Source organism: Labrus bergylta, chromosome 19 (genome assembly GCF_963930695.1).
Source record: "Labrus bergylta chromosome 19, fLabBer1.1, whole genome shotgun sequence".
Taxonomy (NCBI): Eukaryota; Metazoa; Chordata; class Actinopteri; order Labriformes; family Labridae; genus Labrus; species Labrus bergylta.
Window position 1 is genome coordinate 17181022 of NC_089213.1, and position 19331 is coordinate 17200352.

Here is a 19331-nt window from a genome sequence, read left to right on the forward strand (position 1 = left end):
AAAGAAAAAAAAAACATGACAATTTTATTAAACGGTCGGTCTTAAAGAAGGAGGCCTCAAGGGTAATGAGGTTTTGTCTTTCTTATTTATCCTTCTGTAAACGTCGATAGGCCACGCGGCCAACACTTTAATTGCCTTCATTGATTGATAGAATAAAAACACAACAATGCAGCCACATAGCCCGGGTGGTTTCCCCCCCTATAAGAAAGCTGGCTGAGTGAATTGGGTGTAGCTGTGTCTGTGTGCGCCTTGGCCAATGGAACCAGATCCTCCCTGCAGTGCGTAAGAGCGCGATTTAGGATTTAACCAAGTCTTTGCTGCGGGGCTGGCTGCAGTCTTCACCAGAGCCCAACGGCCCAGGAACCTTCCGACGATGTCAGTGTAGTTTTTCACACCGCTTTGGAGTTAGACAGCTTCTTTTTGATTATAAAAGAAAACAAAATTCACTCGTTTCTTCGCAAAGTATGACTGGAGTATTCGACCGGAGGATCTCGAGTGTGAAACCTTCAGACTTCCAGAGCTCTTTTCAACTCTCCACCATGCACCATCCGTCTCAGGAATCTCCTACTTTACCCGAGTCCTCCGCCACGGATTCTGGCTACTACAGTCCGGCCGCTGGAGTCACTCACGGCTACTGCTCGCCCAGTTCCACGTCGTACGGGAAACCACTCAATGCCTACCAGTTCCAATACCCGGGAGTCAATGGATCCGCTGGAAATTACGCGACAAAATCCTACACTGATTACAGCTCGTACACGACCCCCGCCTACCACCAGTATGCTGGGACTTACAGCAGAGTGCAAGCCCAGCCGAGTCCTCAAGGTACGGCCCGCAGATTTACTTTCTTACGATAGGAGCAAAGGCGATTATTAATGGATAACCACCATTAGCCTACTGTTTAAATAAGCAACATTTACATATGAGCGTGATTTAAAAAAGCTGTTTAAATCGCATATTGTTCTGACTTGCATAAAAATGCAAGGTGAAGCTCAGAGATTTTAAAAAGCAATACATGTTTATTTTTTATTTTTATTTTTTTACAAACTGCAAGTTCCAGTTGGATAACATGTTTGAGAATACGCTTGCTGTCCTTTTTTCTTTTCTTTCAATAGGCCTTCATTAAATGTGTTGATAAAATTTGATTATTTTCTGATTTTAACGGCTAAAGACGACAACCTCTTCACGAGTCACACAGAAGAGGGGTACATTTGTATTTAGGTCAATTATTTACTCCTTTTTTTTTAACAATTGTTTTATAGAAAAAGAGATAAGCGAGCCTGAGGTGAGGATGGTGAACGGGAAGCCGAAGAAAGTGAGGAAACCTCGGACCATCTACTCCAGTTTTCAGCTGGCCGCCCTGCAGAGGCGCTTTCAGAACACACAGTACCTGGCCCTGCCGGAGAGAGCCGAGCTTGCTGCTTCACTGGGACTGACGCAAACACAGGTGAGAATTTATATACAATTTATTATCATCCCTTTTGTCGTCGTTTGGACTGTTTACCAGTCGTCTTTGTTTAAAAGAATGACGAAAATAATGCTGTTTTGGTGAGCTGTGCTCCTGTGCGCTTTTACGCACGGTGTGTATCTTAACACATGATTTGCTTCTGCGCCTTCATGAAATATTAACGGCTCTGTTTTCGACTTTTTCCCCCCTCCCAGGTTAAAATCTGGTTCCAGAACAGGAGATCAAAATTGAAGAAGATCATGAAAAATGGCGAGCTTCCCCCGGAGCACAGCCCCAGCTCCAGCGACCCCATGGCGTGCAACTCCCCACAGTCCCCGGCCGTTTGGGACACACAGGGCCCCTCAAGGCCGCACAGCCTGCAGCCGCAAAGCATCAACACTACGGCGGCTAACTTTTTGGAAAACGCGAGTTCATGGTACACCTCTGCCGGCAGCTCCATGACTTCCCACCTGCAGACCCCTAACTCGATACAGCACTCGTTGGCTCTTGGAGCAGGGACGTTATATTGAAAAAAAAACAAAAAAAACAACACAAACCGGTTGTTCATTTCAAGTATTTTTTTTCTCCTCCTTCTATGGGACTCGTGTTCAAATTTCAGAGGAATATGCAATGTATTTGATGACAGTCATAGAAGAAACGTGTATAATGTGTAAATGTGTGCATGTAATTTATTGCATTTTTTTTTTGGAAGACTATTAAACGTTTAAATGGACAATGGACCTTTGAACCTTCCGGCCTCTCTGCAGTCTCTTGTTATTTTAACCCTCATATACTTAGACGGAAAATCACGACAAAGACTCACACGCATAAATAATGTCTGAGCCTCAGGTGACGTTACCACACACACACACACACACACACACACACACACACACACACACACACACACACACAGTTGTTAATCAAAGCTGCTCAATGTGAGATGACTTTATGGACAATATCGTAAATCTTATCTAAATCTAGTCTTACATTTTTCTTTCTGCACTTGCAATAATATATGGAGTATTATTAAAAGGCTTCTCTGTGATTTTATAAATGGGAGATAAAGATAAATATATAGGCTAATTGTAAACCTTTTTTGTTAGACATCGCTGCTGTGATATTTAGACCATCCTCAGTTTGTGTTTCCTGAATGGAATGATTTGTCCCTTTTTTTTCAATGTAGAATTTGTGGATTCTGCAATACATCATTGTAACAATCCTTTACTATTATTTGTCCTTTACTATCATGTTATTGTTGGCTATAGTCAGAGGTGGCACACGTCCCTGAATTTATTTTTAAACAATCTTTTTCATGATTGTTGAATCATTAATATTGTTTTATGAATAATATTCTATATAAATATATATATTTTACAATAACATCACTCTATCATCTAATATCAAATATCCTGGAATATTATTATGTGTTATCTTTAAATAGCCTAATAATATTTGTTGATTACTATACTGGCTCTGATCACGTTTTTGATCAATCCCCTGATTGAGCCTTTCAGCCTGCAGCTCTGTGTGCACAGAAAAGCCTCCTCCTGCAGCAGACAGTGTGCAGTCGCTCGCGCTTTGTGTCCCCTACAATTAGCCGCTTTGAATGGCAGAGAGGGGGTGAGGGGGGCGGCACGGAGATCTGAGACAATCCGCATTCCTGTGGGGGTAGACCGGCTCCAGAGCTCTGCCACTCCCGGCCGCATGCAGCCCACCTTCCGGGTAAATAAAAAAATAAAAATAAAAAGTGTGTGTGGGGGGGGGGGGGGGGGGGGGAAGTAGCAAATCCTCCACAATTTCACCATGATATTCACAGGCAAATCCAGCGCTGCCGCAGCAAAAACCGCCGAGTAAACCGCGAATGGATCTAATTGAATTTTACCCACAATTGTGCACAAAAATCACAATTTATTTTTATTTATTTTTACAAAACACTTGGCACAACATTTCACTCCCCTCTGAATCTCACACTCACAACATCACAACAAACAAAACTGCATCTGACCCACACACTGAACTATGCATTCAGCATTTCCACCTGACACACACTCCTCTAGGCTACTGATTGCAGTACTGAATACACCTCTCTCTCTCTCTCTCTCTCTCTCTCTCTCTCTCTCTCTGATACTCACAAACACACACTCACACACTGCATCAGGTCTGCAAGCAAGGGCTCAATTTGAACAGAATCCACCTAAAAATCTCGCCCTTAACTTCTGCCTATACCTTCTGCCACTCTGGGTGAGAATATCACAGATCAGGGGGGGATAAGGGCACGTGATGAAAATGTGGATGTTGATAGGAAAATATCTGTTCCGTGGTGGACGGAAGCAAAATGCAAACGCTCGTAAAAGATCACCTTGTTCTTCTGCGTTTTCTCGTCCCTCTTCTTCATCGTGCAAAACGCCACCGTGCTTGTTGTTTCCAGCTCTAATTCATGCTGTAGGCCAAACAGAAGCAGCGTAATTACAGCGCGAGCAGGTCACCTGAGAAAATGAGATATTTTTTAATAGGCTAGCTCACGCGCTCAAAAACACTCAGGCACGCGCACTGTATGGACCACAGATGCACACGAAGGCCTTTATATCCCCCTCATAAACACACAAAAACTACTGAATGTCCCCCAGCATTTATATCTCACACACACTCTAACAAACAAACACACACACACACACACACACACACACACACACACACACACACACACACACACACACACACACACACACAGAGTCTAACAAACACACACACATAAATACTCACACACTCGTGCTGCCATTATATCGAGAGCCCCTGTTTATTTCCAACCGAACATTTTCCACTCAGCTAGTTTCCCCCCGTTTTGCAAATCGAGTCTAAATAATGACAGTTAGCTTTACTGGACAGCTTCAACTGTAACACTCCACAATAATTATTCTCTAGGATTAGGGCTCCATTATCATAATCTGGACATTGACAATTACCTATAATTTGCAAAGATGCGCTTAGTTCTTGATTGCAGAGGGCTTTTTTTTTTTTTTTCAAGCTCGCCATCACTAAACAGTGACAGTAATAACAGCTAATTTTGCAGGCAATATATAAGAGCTTACCGGGGTGTGCAAACACTTTCCCACCTGGATTTGGGTATTCAACCAGCAGCAGGAAAAGCAGTGCAGAGCTTTATTTTTTTGGTTAGTCTGCTAGGAGCGCAAGAAGGTAAGGTTGACTCTAATATTTCCTCTCAATGATGCTGTGACACTCTGAACTGGAAATTAGTCTTCAGATTTAAGAGACATAGAGAAATAGAGAGAGAGAAATGTTGCATTGTCCTAAAATCTGATTTGTATTGATTTATTTGAAGGACATGGGGTGTAGATGTTTGTGAGGTAATATTCCCGCGCCTTTACAGTTCATTCAATGTGTGAAATATTGTCAGGTGCTTTTATGTAGAAGCCTGCTTTAGTGCATGAAGAAGAGCAAGGAGTGAGACATCCCTCCCTTCACCTCCCTGCCCCTTTTTCTATCAGTCTGCTGCTCTATCTATCTATCTGTCTATCTATCTATCTATCTATCTATCTATCTATCGATCTATCTATCGATCTTTATTATCAGGCAGAATGCAGGCTACCTATAGCTCTTGACTTGCTTCTCTATCTATCTATCTATCTATCTATCTATCTATCTATCTATCTATCTGATTTAGCTCATCAAAGCCTTTTTTCCATTTGCACAACATGATGAAAAAGGTCGTATCTCTGAGCTGAATAACCTAACTGTGTATTTATGAGCTATGTTGATGTTTACTCGATGCTGCCTCGGGCTCCCTGCAGCCTGAGATCAGGGGTGCAATGGCCCTGGAGCAGATAGACTGAGGCCCCATGTCTGGGATGAGGTTGGGTGGGAGAGTGGGGGTGGGGGTGGGGGGGTCTCAGGTACTATAGCTGAATGTGCGCCAGTGGGACATCCGCAACTTGACAGCTGCATGAAGCTTTTCAGCGTCGTAATTTCAGATAATATCCCGAGCGCTCACTTCTCGCAGCAATTTGTATATGAATAACCGAATAATTTCCCCCTTTTGTTCCATCTGTGCTACCTCAAATCCAAATAAAGATGCCTTTTAGTATTAAAAGTGGTAGAAAATTACAGGTAATTATCTTTGACGGTAAAAACGCTGTAATCAGCGGGCTACATCAAAAATTACCCTAATTATGCCTGCATTTATGAGAATGGAAAAAAAGCCTCACTTGGATAAAAACCCACAAATTGTCCCAAATATCTCCTTCATATTGAACGCTGCTGCAGCTGGCTGCTTTGTTCAAACATCGATCCCGTGGAGCTTGGCATTTAACGTCCTGCATTAGGACGGAGAGAAGGGAGAAAACATTTTGTCAATACTTCTAATAATTGAGGGTGAAATGACAAGATGAGCTGGACCTGGAGCAAATGTCTTTCGGGGTGAATGTAGGCAGCAGCGGTGCAGGGTAAGTTAATTTCCTCCGCTGTTTGATAAATCTATATACTGTGGGGTTTTGAGCGCTTTGGGTTCATTCAAATGGGCTTTTCACTGCAGAAATGTGTCATCAGCTAATGTTCAAACGTCTGGGAGAAGCTCGTGCACACCAGGGGGACGGGAAATAAGAATTTTGAAATGGGATGTTGGCCCAATATGAAGCATGGAAAAGGGGCCTTAAATGAATTTTTTGAAATCATGCAACAGCAGGCATCTGCTTTGAGTCACGGTTTACTCAATCTCACAAAACATAAAAAGTGTATGTACAACTTAAATCGCAGATTATATTTACAGACAGACAATTTGCTTGCTTTTGCATGATTGAGAAACAAACCAAAAATAAAAGCAGTCAGGAGTCCATCATGGCTGAAGGTTCTGGGCGCTAAAGCGCATAGAGAGTTCTCAGTCTTTGGCCCAAAACGTGGCCAAAATATCATTGATAATATTTGGTATATTGATGTTCAGATGTTGACAAGAATGAAAGCATAACAAATAGGCGAGCCCACTCAACAGCTTAAAAAAACGGTTAGTTCCCTTGTTTGTGTCATCACACCGAGGTCTTGGCTGCAGTTTTATCCGTCATTGGAGCAGCAGAAGAGGGGTTTGTCTCCTTTCCTCTCTAGTCTCTGCGCTCACACGATTTGTAGGCTACGTTGGGGTGGGGGGTGGGGGGGTTTGGGGGAAACGGCATGGAGAAGATCCGAAGGCCTCCTCTGCCTCCACATGAGTCTATCTCTGCATTGAATCTTGATGTGGGGAGGAATACCAATGAGAGTAGCCGGGCATGTAGCTGTTGGCCGGCATGTTTACTCCTTTGGAAGAGGCCGTGACGTCCCAGATTGGAGGGATAGTGGGAGAGCGTGGGGAGAGGGACATGGAGCCCGGGATAGGGTCGCTTTCGTGCGGGTTGCCGCCTTGCTTCAGCAGCTTTTTGAACTTTGACCTCTTATTCTGGAACCAGATCTTTACCTGTGGGAGGAAAGGAGAGGAGTTCGTGTAATGAGTAAAGGACATGTGGATAAAGAGCTTGTGTGGAGATGCGTAAAAACTGTATGAAGCATTGATACACGAAAAATTATCAGCAACAAAAAATACATAGCCTACTCTAAAAAATAGTAATAATGTTCTAATAAATATTTTAAACTATAGGCTACTATTATAATTATAATTATTCACTATAAATATAATCCTATTTTCAAGGGGTCAATGTAAAGATTGTGGGTGTAAATCCCTCCTCACCTGGGTCTGTGTCAGTCCTAGAGAGGCAGCCAGCTCCGCGCGCTCCGGTAAAGCGAGGTACTGTGTTTGCTGGAAACGGTGGTTCAGTGCTTGCAGCTGCAAACTGGAATAAATTGTCCGAGGTTTGCGAATCTTCTTGCCTTTTCCATTAAAACGAATTTCCCCATTTTCAATCACCGTCGTCTTCTGCTGCTCTGCAACAAAAAGAACCAATGTTATTATTCAAAACCAAGCGCTTGGATTCTATCTCCCTGTGTGTTGAATGCAGAGATAGCCCAAAAATGAAACGCATCAAACGGCAGAAATCTTCCGGGAAAAGGTGGAGATAAAATTGCCTAAAATGAACATTCCTGTGACAACTCGCGTTTCCTTGGAGCGACGTGGCCACAATCCTCATACGCTGTCATATTTAGGATATTGCTGGTAATGACATGTCAATTAAATGCTAATTACAACATTCAGGGCGTGCGTGCAGCCTAATTTCCACGAGTAGTTGGTGAGGATGCACGCTCGTGTATGATCACAACCCGGGTATTAGAGCATGTTTTATTGGAAGAGAGGAGAAGGGCTAAACTGGACAGAAACCCGGGCTGAGAGAGGGTAAAATAGGCTGGATCAGGAATACTATTTGCGCACGATCTTCCCCCGGTGTAATCGACCATACCTACGCTTGAAAGATCATTCGTCTGAAATTGGAGTGACCGCGCGGTGACTTGGGTAGGACACGGGCACTGGCACAGGGAATAGTTTTTATCCCCACTTTCTGGATCACCCATCTCTAATGTACAGTCTGCAAGACGCCACTGGATGGACAAAAGGGAGGTTTCTTACCTGTGCCGTCTAGCCTCGTCTGTCCTCCCGTGTTGTTGTGATAAGACGGCAGGTACGGGCTGTGGTGCGCGTGGCTCACGTATGGGTAAGGTAACGACCTGTTGTAGGTGTTGGTCCCGGTGTACGCGGTGTTGTCGTGCTGGTGGTGCGCGTGTGAGCCGGAGTGGAGACAGTGCAGCGGGTAGTGTCCGCCGGCCATTGACGGGGAGCTCTGCTGTGAGTGCGACTGCTGCCCAAACTCCATGAACGCAGACTTGGACGAGTCCTGAGGCTCCAGACCGTCAGCCATCGTAGTCATGGTCATCATCGAATTTTCTGCCTTGAGAGCACTCACCCCCCTCTCTCTCAAGACCAAATCGGTTTTCTCTCTCTCGCTGTGCTGTTGTCTCTCTCCCCCTCTCCACCGCGGAACAGATATTGTCCTATTAACACCCGAATTTTCCACACGCGCCTTTATTCCCCCCTTGTCTTGTGATATTCTCACCCAAAGTGGCGAAAGGTAGGCATAAGTTAAGGGCGAGATTTTTAGGTGGATTCTGTTAAAATTGAGCCCTTGCTTCCAGACTTGATGCAGACACTACAAGTAAAATGGTTTGTCTCCAAAGGGCAGCGCCTCCCGATTGGTCATCCAACCCAACGTCATCAGAGCTCTGCGCTTCACGGAGACTTGAGCTGGAGTTAACCCACCTTACCAGCTCCCACCACAACTATGGGGGAAATAATATACGATGGGAAAGACGCATAATTCCTACAGACAAGCTTCACACGCAAAACAGCGCTTGTGGAATTGCCGAGCAGATTTTGTTTTTTACCCAAACCCCCAAATTACGCACGAAGCGTCAACATATAGTGCGCGCTTTGATTTAGCCGGACGAGGCAGCAGTCTATATGAGCCTCTTTTTCTCACAGCATTTAACTCCTCCTCTCCTCGAGAATTAATTACTTATAGAGCATCGCACAAACATCCTTCTTAGACAGTATTGAACCTGAAAATTGATTTTTAAACCAAAGACCGACTAATTATTGACAAAATAGCCACACATTTAGTCAAATATCTGTGTTCAAAATCAGCATGTCTTTGTTCTGGAGGATAAAATGATCTTTATTTCAAAAGTAAGAACATTTGTAATCACCTGTAAAATCTTCCAAGCAATTAAATACAAATGTGAATATTAAAAACATATTTTAAAGGCTTGTACTTATTTTCACTTAAGAGGTGATTTGTTTTGTAAAGCACATTTGTGAAACAGGTGGAAAGGCCCTCGAAATATAAGAATATGAGAAAAGGTCCAGATAACTAAGTTTTTTTAAAAACCTACAAATTAGAGCTTTTCAAATATTATTTAAAAAATTACTGATTGAAATGGCTTCTGTTTTTTTTTTTTCCCGAGTATTTGTCACCTAATGAGCAGCCCCTCTATTAGCCCCCCTCCTGCTCTGAATGTAACACATATTATAACTGTTGCTTTCTCCTGGGGCTACTGACCATATGATTACGGCTCTTCAGACAATTCAAAATACAGCACATGTGACACATCAAATAACAATATGCCTTGGGTACAATAGGTTATTTTGCACATAGAAGGGTGGATACTGAGATAAACTGACAGTGTCTTTTATCCTTGTTGTAATATGAGGCCTGATTTGGTCCTGAATATATGTAAATTATACAGTTTGCCTCTGAGGGCTGACTATGTTCTATTCACAAATAAGAAGAAAATACCATTGCTGCTCATTTCAACCTAATACGAATTGAAATCATGGTTTGCACTTTGATTTTGCCACAGTGTTGCATTAAGTGAATTCACCAAAAAAGGCGATGGAAATAACAATAAATAATAAAATAATTATGGCTGCAATCAAGTTACTGCGAAAACCTATTTGATTAGCGGCCACACTTTACTCAAATTGCAGCTGTAAAATTAAGAACAATTCGCCTGTAATGATTATGGCCTGGATTTATTTTGGGAGGGTGGAATAAAAGTGGATATAGCATAAATTATCCCCTAATTATACGCCAGTGTCGCCTCAATTATCCTCTTATCAAAAATGGTTGTCTAAACGCAGCGTTTAGTTTCAATTTTCTCCTTTTCTGTAACAAGAACTTGGTACCTTGCTATTATCGCCAGCTACGGTTGTTATTTACTTTGTGGGATTTAAAAAGTGCTTACAACCCAGCCGGATAATCATTTTACAGCAGCGGACAGAGAGAGGAGCACAGAGGCAGAGATGTGAGCCGCAGAACACCCACGTGGATCTATTTTATTCCTCCACACTCTTTGATTATTTTAAAATGTTCTTTAAAAAGTCTGCTTGCTTCTTTTTTCTCCGAGAGGGCTGAAGGTAGGAGCTTCCATTTGACGCTCTTCTGTCGACACTGACATTGATGAATGGTTTTGATTGTCTCTGATAATTCTGCATTTTACGCACTCACGGCGCGCACACGCAGACCTTGCAGGAGCACCTTTGGTCACCCCTCAGTGATCTAACACAGTGGCCAATTCCCCTGCCCGTGTTCCACTTGGACACGCAGAGCAGAAACCAGATCCTTTACCTTTTCTAATCGCCTTTGAGGGCTGCTACAAAGACATACATGCTCTACTCCCTGCAGGCAAAAAAGAAAAGAAAAACATCTTAAACAGATTGGATGAGACGTTTTTTTGTGGAGCACCATCGTATGTTTGTGTGTCTGTATGTGTGTATGCCACCGCAGGATTATTAAGTTGCGGGATGACCGTGCGGGTTTGATGTCAGAGTCTTGGTGTCCCGCAGGCGTGTTTGGAGGCTTTTCTATGCACACACTGAGATTAAGTAGAGTGGTGAAAGGACGGATTTGTTTGAACAGAGAGAACATGACATAGTCGACCTTGGTGCCTTTGAAATGCTTAACATATAGCATACATGTTGACAAGCGTGTCTAATTGAGAGGCCTGTGCAGTGTACTATCAATGGACAGAATTTAAAAATGATCATATTTTCATTATAAAGTCATTTTCCGTTAATAAAAACTGTTTTTTTAAATTCACAACTCCCTTTAATGCATCGCTACACCTGCTCTGTCATGCCTCTTATTGTACTCTGCCCCATTAGGAGTTCATCGCCTCATTCCGGAGAGAAATTATTTTAAATTTCACTTCCTCAAAATGTCAATCACAAAATGAACCAGCGGCGAATCTAGAAATCACTTTTGTAGTTCCTAAGTAGATGATTGACCTTCAACACAATCAATGGCCATGCTGGTTTAACAGAAGTGGTCTTTATTTCCAGCTGTCTTATAAAACGCTGATGAATGACTCTCTAAAAATCACTCCAGGCCTGGGATTTCCCTGACATCCACTGTCTGATCCGGGATAGACGACAAAACTGAGGATATTTTACATCGAGCTTGGAGGTGTAACCAGGCCTTGTTTCTGCTTAACACAGTTACTGTCTGTTAAAATAGGATCAAGGCGGGGGTCACAAACTTAACTTAAGTTTGAAATATCATTTGCACAAATCTCTGCACAAATTTAAACAAGACTGGTTAAATAATATGAAACATCTAACTAGCTCTCCCGTCATCTCTCTCTCTCTCTCTCTCTCTCTCAGCCGGTGTACCACTGGCTGTTTTAACACCGCCCGTCTTTTCTTGTCTATCCGGCCACATGTGTTAATCATTTCTGAGCGTTAACACGGAGTTCCAGAAAGACAAGGGTCATAATTGTAGCGAGTGGCTGGGCGTTTGCGGTCGTTTCCCTCTAACAGCTATTGACTGGCTCGCATGGAAAGCCACCTCTTTGGCTGCTCGGGGACCCGGGCGGTCTGAGGAACGCGGAGGCTTGTCACTGCAAAGAAAGATGGAGAGGCAGTTAAACAACATGTCTCCCTTCTCCGCCAAGCGCAAAGCCACTGGCGCTGCACAGACAGCCAGGCGTCGACGGCTCTCCATCTCTCCATGGAAGGAGATGCATGCTACACACAGCTGTCTGTGTCACTTGCTTTATTGTAACTAGATTCAAAACGAGCACACATGCCACCCCAGCAACCCCAGAATGATAAGCGACCAGCTTTCAATGTTTAAGCAGAATTCATCCGTGCCCAAATGGTGGCACGCCGCTTTTACGCACACAAATTGCGCACGGCGTACTAATGCAAACCCACTTATACAAACGCTTTGATGTTTTCTGTAAAAGCGTGCAACTGTACAGCAAGAAAAGATGAGTGTGGTTTGGTCATAAAGAAAACCATGCGCGCTCCCAGGCAGACGACTGTTTACAATAAGTTTTGCATCAGAAATTAGGATCGCATTATCTCTCCAGTAAATAGCAAAATTGGCATATGCATGGCCCCAGGTGCAGACGAGGGGGACTTCAGATGGACCCAGTGTAGCGTGATGCTAGTGGAGCTAAATGACCACAAATAAGCAAAGGCCCTGCGCCACTGAGCCTTCACAGCCTCTCACACGCTAATGGATTTAATTTGGCACGGCTCAAGCTGCACTGGTCCCACTCAGGGCCCGGGTCCTAATTAAGACTGCTTGTTTCTCTTGCCGCCTTCTCTCCCTCTCTGCAAAATGTGGGCCTGCATGAGCGATTGTCTTGCGTTGTTTCCTGCATTAGTCATATGTTTTTCATATTTTATCATTCGTTTCTGAAATGCTGAAATTAGACAATGTCTCGCAGAGTGTAATTTCAATATTTGTGTTTAAATCTGCGTAAAATCTTGACCAGCATGAAATCAAAGGGCATAGCACAGTTTTACTACATTACTGGCCGAAATATTCTATTCATCCGTAATAAATTGAGGTATATAAGGTTTTAATGCTCGTCAACCACCTGCACATTTAAGGCCCAGAATTTAAATCATATAGATATTTTCCCTAGTAAAGTCTTTGTGTTGCTGGTAACGCATTAAATGGTAGAAAGGTAAAAAGTTGAACATTATATAAGCTAAAAAGTGAATAAATAAAGAACCATGTCCAAAAAGTGTATCTGAATTTTATGTCACTAACAAATAAGGCTGTAAGAGTGCCAGGGTGCGCATTGGCCCCCCTTTCTTCCCTCCCTCGACTTAATACGCGACATTATTAGGTCTGACAGCACAGTGGTCGGTCTTGAAGGAGAGGATTTGGTCGATAGATGACAGACAGGAAGGCCAGCAATCATGGGCTCTTTTTTATCAGAATGTACTGTTCGATGCCGTTTATCCCTGATGATAGAAAATTGCTCTGTTGCCAGGACGCTGCCGCCGAAATAGAGGGCAGGAGCAACATTTCCATTTTCCAGTTTGAAAGCCATTGAAATGAATTAGTAAAAAATGAAAAAGAGGAAAAATGAGAAAGAATCCCCTGGTAAACAAAGGGGAGCAAACAAAGATACCATTTTCTTTTGCCTAGAATCCACCCTCCTCATTTCCCCTGCCTCTCTCTCTCCCTCTCTCTCTCTCTCTCTCTCTCTCTCTCTCACCCTACAGTGAGGGCTTTACTTCAACAGTTGCAAATCACATGCTTGGCTTCTAATGTAGTCCAAGGCCCGGGCCTACTTCAAAGACAATCATTTATTTCCCAACCTCCCGGAATAATTAGATGCGCCTTTTCATCCGTCGTGACAGAGGGAAAAAAAAGAAATTAAGACATAGTAGTCGACAACGAGGAGCGTTGAGCAAACTCCTGAAACGTTTAACCATCACAAACTAATGAACAAAAACACTGTCACATTGGGGAGAACGAAATATGGAAAAAAAAAAATATATATAGTTCTATCAGACTGAAGAAAACCCTGGCGTAAAAAGTTTAAATAATTGCATTATTATTATCATTATTTGTATTTTTATTCTTATTTTGTTGTTGTTGCTCTTATTGGCATAATCATCTACTTTATATAAGTTGACTTTACATTTTTAAACATTTTCTTATTCTGAAGAAAAATCTTTAAAATAATTTAAAAAATACCAAAGAAAAATATCAATAGACAAACTGAAAATAAGAGAAATGCATCAATAAAACAAAAGAATAATAGGATGGAGTATGTCTGTGTGTCTGAAGGAGGGTTTTTTGTTAAGTGATACAATTAAGTGTAATCTCGGGATTATTTATGAGTGACACAGACGGATCCTGTGGTGTGGAGGCCCTCATCAGTATACAGGAGGGGTATTCTGTCTGTGTCCGAGCAGACAGGTGCTTTTAAAAAAACCTCCACAGGCTCTGAACGCGCCCCCAGCGCGCGCCACTAACCGCGTGGAGCCTGATATAGAAGAAATGACACACGGGCCATTGAATTATCGTGAAGCTTTAAGATGGGGATATGATAATAATGGCAGAGTTGTGGAGTATACTTAACGGCCTACTACAACATTGTAAATTCAAGAAGGCCTTTACAGTGAGAACAATATAAGAACAAGATAATCCAATTATCTGGATCCGTCATGAGGATGGGAATGCGTCGAAACAACAACAACATTTAATCCTACAAATATAAAGTACGTTTTTACTGAATTATCTTCAATACAAGACAGTAATTGTTCCAAACAACACGTGTCCTGTCAAATTAAAAATAAATACTGCGTTTTATACACTGAGGTTTATTCTTTAGGCCTGCATGACTGTAAACACATTTTTATGGAATCAGCCTGAATGGGAATAGTTATGACATTATGCTGGATAAAACCAATACTGACCCCTTTCTCATGTTCCCAAAAGGCCCCACTGTAGATGAACACCATGAAAGAGAAAAGGAAAGAAAATTGTAATTAACTCTCAATGAAATGCTTCAAAATAAAGGTAGAAAAAACGAAGACAGCTTTTTCATTATGCCTTTGAACCACATAATTAAACCTTGCTAGTAGAACAAAACACATTCAAATTATAAAAAAAACAAAAACATTTTATTAAGTAGAATGAAGCACCCCAAAAAACAAATGTCTGACAAGCACACAAAGGTACAAACTAAGAAGAACATAATGTGAGCTCCTCCAACAGGAAAGTCCTGGCTCTCATATGGGAGTGAAAGCCCCGCTGGAGGAAGTGCTGCACAACAATGGCAGACACTGACTGAGAAATAAAGGAGTTTGAAATTCAAGAGCAAGGTGTGAAGTGAAGTGGAAAAAAAGGGCGAGGAGAAAAAGGAGTCACACCTGGTGAGATGTGGTTAGGTGGGCGAGATGCTGCTCAGGTTCTCAGGAGCTGTGGGTCGGAGGCGTTTGTCAGGTGATATCTGTGGACACTCCTACCTGAAACTGCAGCTCACAGCAGGCTGTGCTCTGGTTTGGTCTTGTGCTCCATGCAACCTCTTAAAGTTGCAGAAAAATCAATGAAGTGTGGCTTTTTTGCAAACAGACTCTGCACACTAAAAACAAAGTAAGGCCTGCAATCCAAGTTTACATTCTGAGTCTGTTCATTTAGATATTTTGCAACTGAAAAAAATAGCAGATTTTCCACCAGGCAACAAAAATCACTTGAGGAAAAAGCATAACACCAGAAAAGTCTACCATCAAGTTATTCCTCTTTTATGCCTCATCAGATAAAAACGCAAAAAGGTTTTCTACAATTTAATTTGGCCTTTGAAATAACAAAGCTTTCACTTTGTATAAAACACAAACAGCATAGAAAGCACATCTTAACGTCAATATAGTAAACATGATTTAATCTAAAATACATTTTTATCACAGCGTGTACCCTCATTAGCATCACCATTATAATAATATGTTTTTAATATTATTTTTTACAGTTGAGATTTTGGGTTGACTCCTGGTGTTTCTTTTGATCTCCGCTTATTATCACTCTCATCCCTTTCATTAATATCGCCAAACAACCCCATAAATAACACCAGAATATATCATGAGAATTATAAAAAGAAGGAAAACTGAATTATAAAAGCAAAAACAGAATAATCTCAGTAGAAAGCTCTGCAAATTCAAGATTATTTAAGTGAAGTCATTGGATTATTTAAACGTTAAACATACCTGTACACAAAGACAACTACAATGGCTGCACTGATAGATGATAATAAAAATAACGCATTAGTATATAAAATTAAAGAGTCTGTTGAACAGTTTTACAGGTATAAGTTTTAATTATAAGAGAGAAAATAAACAACACCAATTTAAACCAAATATCAAACAAACTTTTGTTAGTTCTCTCAGATTGAATAACCCAAAGCCTCCTGAAAACATGAAACTCATACATAACTGAAATGTTATGATAATTTATTTCTGTGAATCTATCATATAACTATCCCTTTAGCCTTGAATATTAAAATGTGAGCCTTTTTAAACTGGTGTTAAACACTTGTCAGCAGGACGCTCCACTGTCCTCTTGGTTAACACACAAGCAGATCACAGATCACTTTAATGATTTGGCCAAAAGATCAAATCTACAGCCGGTCTCATCATACCACACTTATTAATTATCTGCCTGGAAAACCCTCGCGGCCTCTCCTTTTCATTTGCTCTGATCTGTCAGAGAGGAGTGGAGACAATTTTAGGACTTTGTCCATCCTGCTGAAGTGAAGGTAGCCAATTATTGCATTCATTGTCCTTGAAAATGCATTACGCCTCACCTGAGGGCTCACTCACTCACAGAGACTGAAGGGCCGATTAACAGGACACCTCTGACCTTAATCCATCGCAAAAATCAACCAAAAAGAGCCAGATGGCAATTAACGATCCTCACCCAGGTCTGTGCAGCAAACTTTCTTATTGTTGACACCTCACCTTGGGCATGGAAAGGGTAACTCTGGGTTTGGGACCTTGAACACTGACTTTCATTATCACTGCAGGTAAAAGAGGTGGATCAATCAAAAACATTCCAGGATGGGAATATGTGAGGTTAATATTTTATGTGTCAATTTTATGATTTAATTAAGAACAAGGGCCCTTAATGAGCTCCCTCCCACCTATTAAACAAACCATCAGCAGTCAAACAACATTTAATAAACTGTTTATGAAACTCTAATGACAAAATCTCAACTCCTTTATTTTAATCTTTGTCTCCAGATCCCCAAGAAGTCATGCTTTAGTATTCATTATAATACCTTTTTTCAATATGTCGTTATACATGAGCCCCTTAAACGATTATGAGATGATACAAATTAAATACAAATCATGAGATGAATAATATATATAACAGCTTATAAGTCATAGTTTTATAGTAATTAAATCAACATTTACATTGGCCCACAATCTAATACAGCATCATAATTATTTGTTGTCTATAACTGCTTTCAACTACATTATATTATAATATAATCATTTAATAACTTAAAAGCTAATAACTACATAATAATATCACTTAAAATTACTTATAACTGCATTACATCATTTTATATTTTGAATGAATAAACATTTATATTTGCCTATAACTACATTATATAGTGTTATAGTCTGTAGTAAAATATGTATTTAATCATATCTTTAATATAAAGTGTTAATCAAGTCATAAAATAGATTTTTGCTTTAAACTACATTACACTTCAACATGATCATTAAAAAAAAAAGTAATTTCTACACACAACTGTATTAAATTTCATTATAAGCCTTCATTTATTGTTTGTGAACTTGAATTAATATGTTTCCTAATAAGGTATGTGTTCATCTAAAAATTAATCTTAAAACAAACAAGGACAGGAGTCTTGATAACAAAAATAAAATATATATTTTTAAATCGTTCTACTACTACTACTACCACCACTTCTACTAATCAGTTTTAATTCCATTCATTCAAAGCCATTGTGCCCTCTGTCAGGCTGTCTGTGGGGTTTTGTCGGCCGGGCATTGACTTTGAGTGCAGCTTTCTCATCTGGAGAGAAGAACATGAGTCATTCATCGTGTCCTGGTGAAAACCTTTTCCAGTGATGAATCCTTCAAACGAGCATTTAGAGAGCGAATATGAAATTAATTTTAACTACAGAAAAAGGTGAAATAGATTTTTTCCTGGTTGATAAATGTCAATAAGTAACTTTTTTTTCTCCTCTCTCTTTGTCTCCCTGTTTTCCCCTCTCTCCTCTCGGCTTTTCCATCTCGCCCACCTTCCTCTCGTCCCCCCTCCCCTCCTCCTTCTCCCCCCTCTTGCATGTCCAGCCGCTGGACCCTTCTTCTCTCTCCTCTCCATATTCCTCTTCATACCCACTCTACCCCTCTCTTCCTCTCCCCTCAACCTCGCTCCCTCTCTCTAACCCCACACCTCTCTCTCTCCCTCTTCCCCCACTTTTAGGTACGCCTCCATCCCCTCTTGGCAGCTCCATCTCCTCCTCCCCCCTGCTCCCTCCCTCTCCCTGGTTGGTTTCCACAGCTGTGGTGAGTGAGGGGCAGATGACCGGAGAATTGGCCCCTGGGAGAGCGCTGAGCCATCCTGGTGCTATTAGGCTCGTGGCTAATAATAGGTGTTTCAGACCAGGGGAAGATCAATCAGGGGGAATCATGGGGAATGTTCGGCGCAGCGCTTTTTACACATCGGCCCAGATGGATGAAATTACACTTGTCAGTTTTTAGTTGCATTACTCCCAAATTGGTTGTCTACTCGTTTTTCTCTCTCTCTCTCTCTCTCCCTCCCTCCCCCTTTTTCTCTCTCTTTGCCCTCATTCATGTGTCAGCGGCCCACTAAATGGATTCGACGGTGAAATCCCTGTCATTTTTGTCTTTTCCCTGTTTAGCCCTCAGATAGAAAACTCTGTTATCCTGCATATGCACTTAAAAGAAATCACTTTGAGATCTTGTTTTACGGCTCGGGCAATTTCCACGTTAGAGAAAAGTGTGCAGCTGACAAAATCCTGTGTGTGTGTGTGCGTGTGTGTGTGCATGTGTGTGTTATGCATGCTAAATGAAACAATCTGATTGATCCAGAAACTCTATTTCAATACTTGATTCATTTTTAACCTCAAGATGCAAAAAGGTTTACTTGCATGCAGCTTTTTTTAGTGTGACGATTGACTACTTTCTGTCTGTTTTAGATTGAATGTTTATGGTGTTTTTAAACAAATGGACTGACAAATCAGTAGACCTACATCTGAAGATGAAAGTGACTTGACTTAAAGAAACTGTGATGAACATATTTCATTGAATAAAAAGATTAATAAAGAAAATGTCTTTGTCCCTGATCTGAGTGTAAAATGACTTCATCATTACAATGCTTTTCTTGTATTAAGTTGATTTACTCAAATTTGCACCCAAACCAAAAAGGCCATCTTTACATTTTGTATTGTTGCTTTTATAAACTCTATGGCTGTACCTGTGTGTCTTTAATTGATTAAAAGTCACCAAACAATACAGAGTCCCTGTTGTGTTTAACTCAAGGTTACGATGTGGTTCAAATGATGGCTTACAGCTGAAGTTATTGCAGAAAACGTTAAAGGG

At 41.3% G+C, this 19331-nt stretch overlaps 2 protein-coding genes and 1 long non-coding RNA gene across 3 annotated transcripts; 2 read left to right on the forward strand and 1 right to left on the reverse strand.

Moving 5' to 3' along the window:
* The first annotated feature begins 230 nt into the window (after positions 1-230).
* Positions 231-2196, forward strand: dlx5a (distal-less homeobox 5a). Its single transcript, XM_020648071.3, has 3 exons — positions 231-822; positions 1260-1444; positions 1660-2196. Exons 1-3 carry the CDS (start codon positions 465-467, stop codon positions 1972-1974), a joined length of 858 nt encoding a protein of 285 aa, XP_020503727.1. The 5' UTR covers positions 231-464; the 3' UTR covers positions 1975-2196.
* A 1059-nt stretch (positions 2197-3255) lies between these two features.
* On the forward strand, positions 3256-19060 carry LOC136177133 (uncharacterized). Its single transcript, XR_010664781.1, has 2 exons — positions 3256-5907; positions 18060-19060. It is a non-coding gene; the product is annotated as an uncharacterized lncRNA (long non-coding RNA).
* dlx6a (distal-less homeobox 6a) lies at positions 6167-8870 on the reverse strand. The gene is made up of 3 exons (XM_020648073.2): positions 8007-8870; positions 7176-7369; positions 6167-6905 (listed from the first exon to the last, which is right to left on the reverse strand). Exons 1-3 carry the CDS (start codon positions 8311-8313, stop codon positions 6666-6668), a joined length of 741 nt encoding a protein of 246 aa, XP_020503729.1. The 5' UTR covers positions 8314-8870; the 3' UTR covers positions 6167-6665.
* Positions 19061-19331: the final 271 nt, after the last annotated feature.

What these genes read in the sequence shown, in the direction of transcription:
- dlx5a (XM_020648071.3), top strand. Translation starts at nt 465, where the DNA reads ATGACTGGAGTATTCGACCGGAGGATCTCGAGTGTGAAACCTTCAGAC. An exon ending in AGCCCAGCCGAGTCCTCAAG is followed by an intron (nt 823 to 1,259) that starts GTACGGCCCGCA and finishes ATTGTTTTATAG; the next exon opens with AAAAAGAGATAAGCGAGCCT. An exon ending in TGGGACTGACGCAAACACAG is followed by an intron (nt 1,445 to 1,659) that starts GTGAGAATTTAT and finishes CCCCCCTCCCAG; the next exon opens with GTTAAAATCTGGTTCCAGAA.
- dlx6a (XM_020648073.2), bottom strand. Translation starts at nt 8,313, where the DNA reads ATGATGACCATGACTACGATGGCTGACGGTCTGGAGCCTCAGGACTCG. An exon ending in GACGAGGCTAGACGGCACAG is followed by an intron (nt 7,370 to 8,006) that starts GTAAGAAACCTC and finishes TTTTTGTTGCAG; the next exon opens with AGCAGCAGAAGACGACGGTG. An exon ending in TAGGACTGACACAGACCCAG is followed by an intron (nt 6,906 to 7,175) that starts GTGAGGAGGGAT and finishes TTCCTCCCACAG; the next exon opens with GTAAAGATCTGGTTCCAGAA.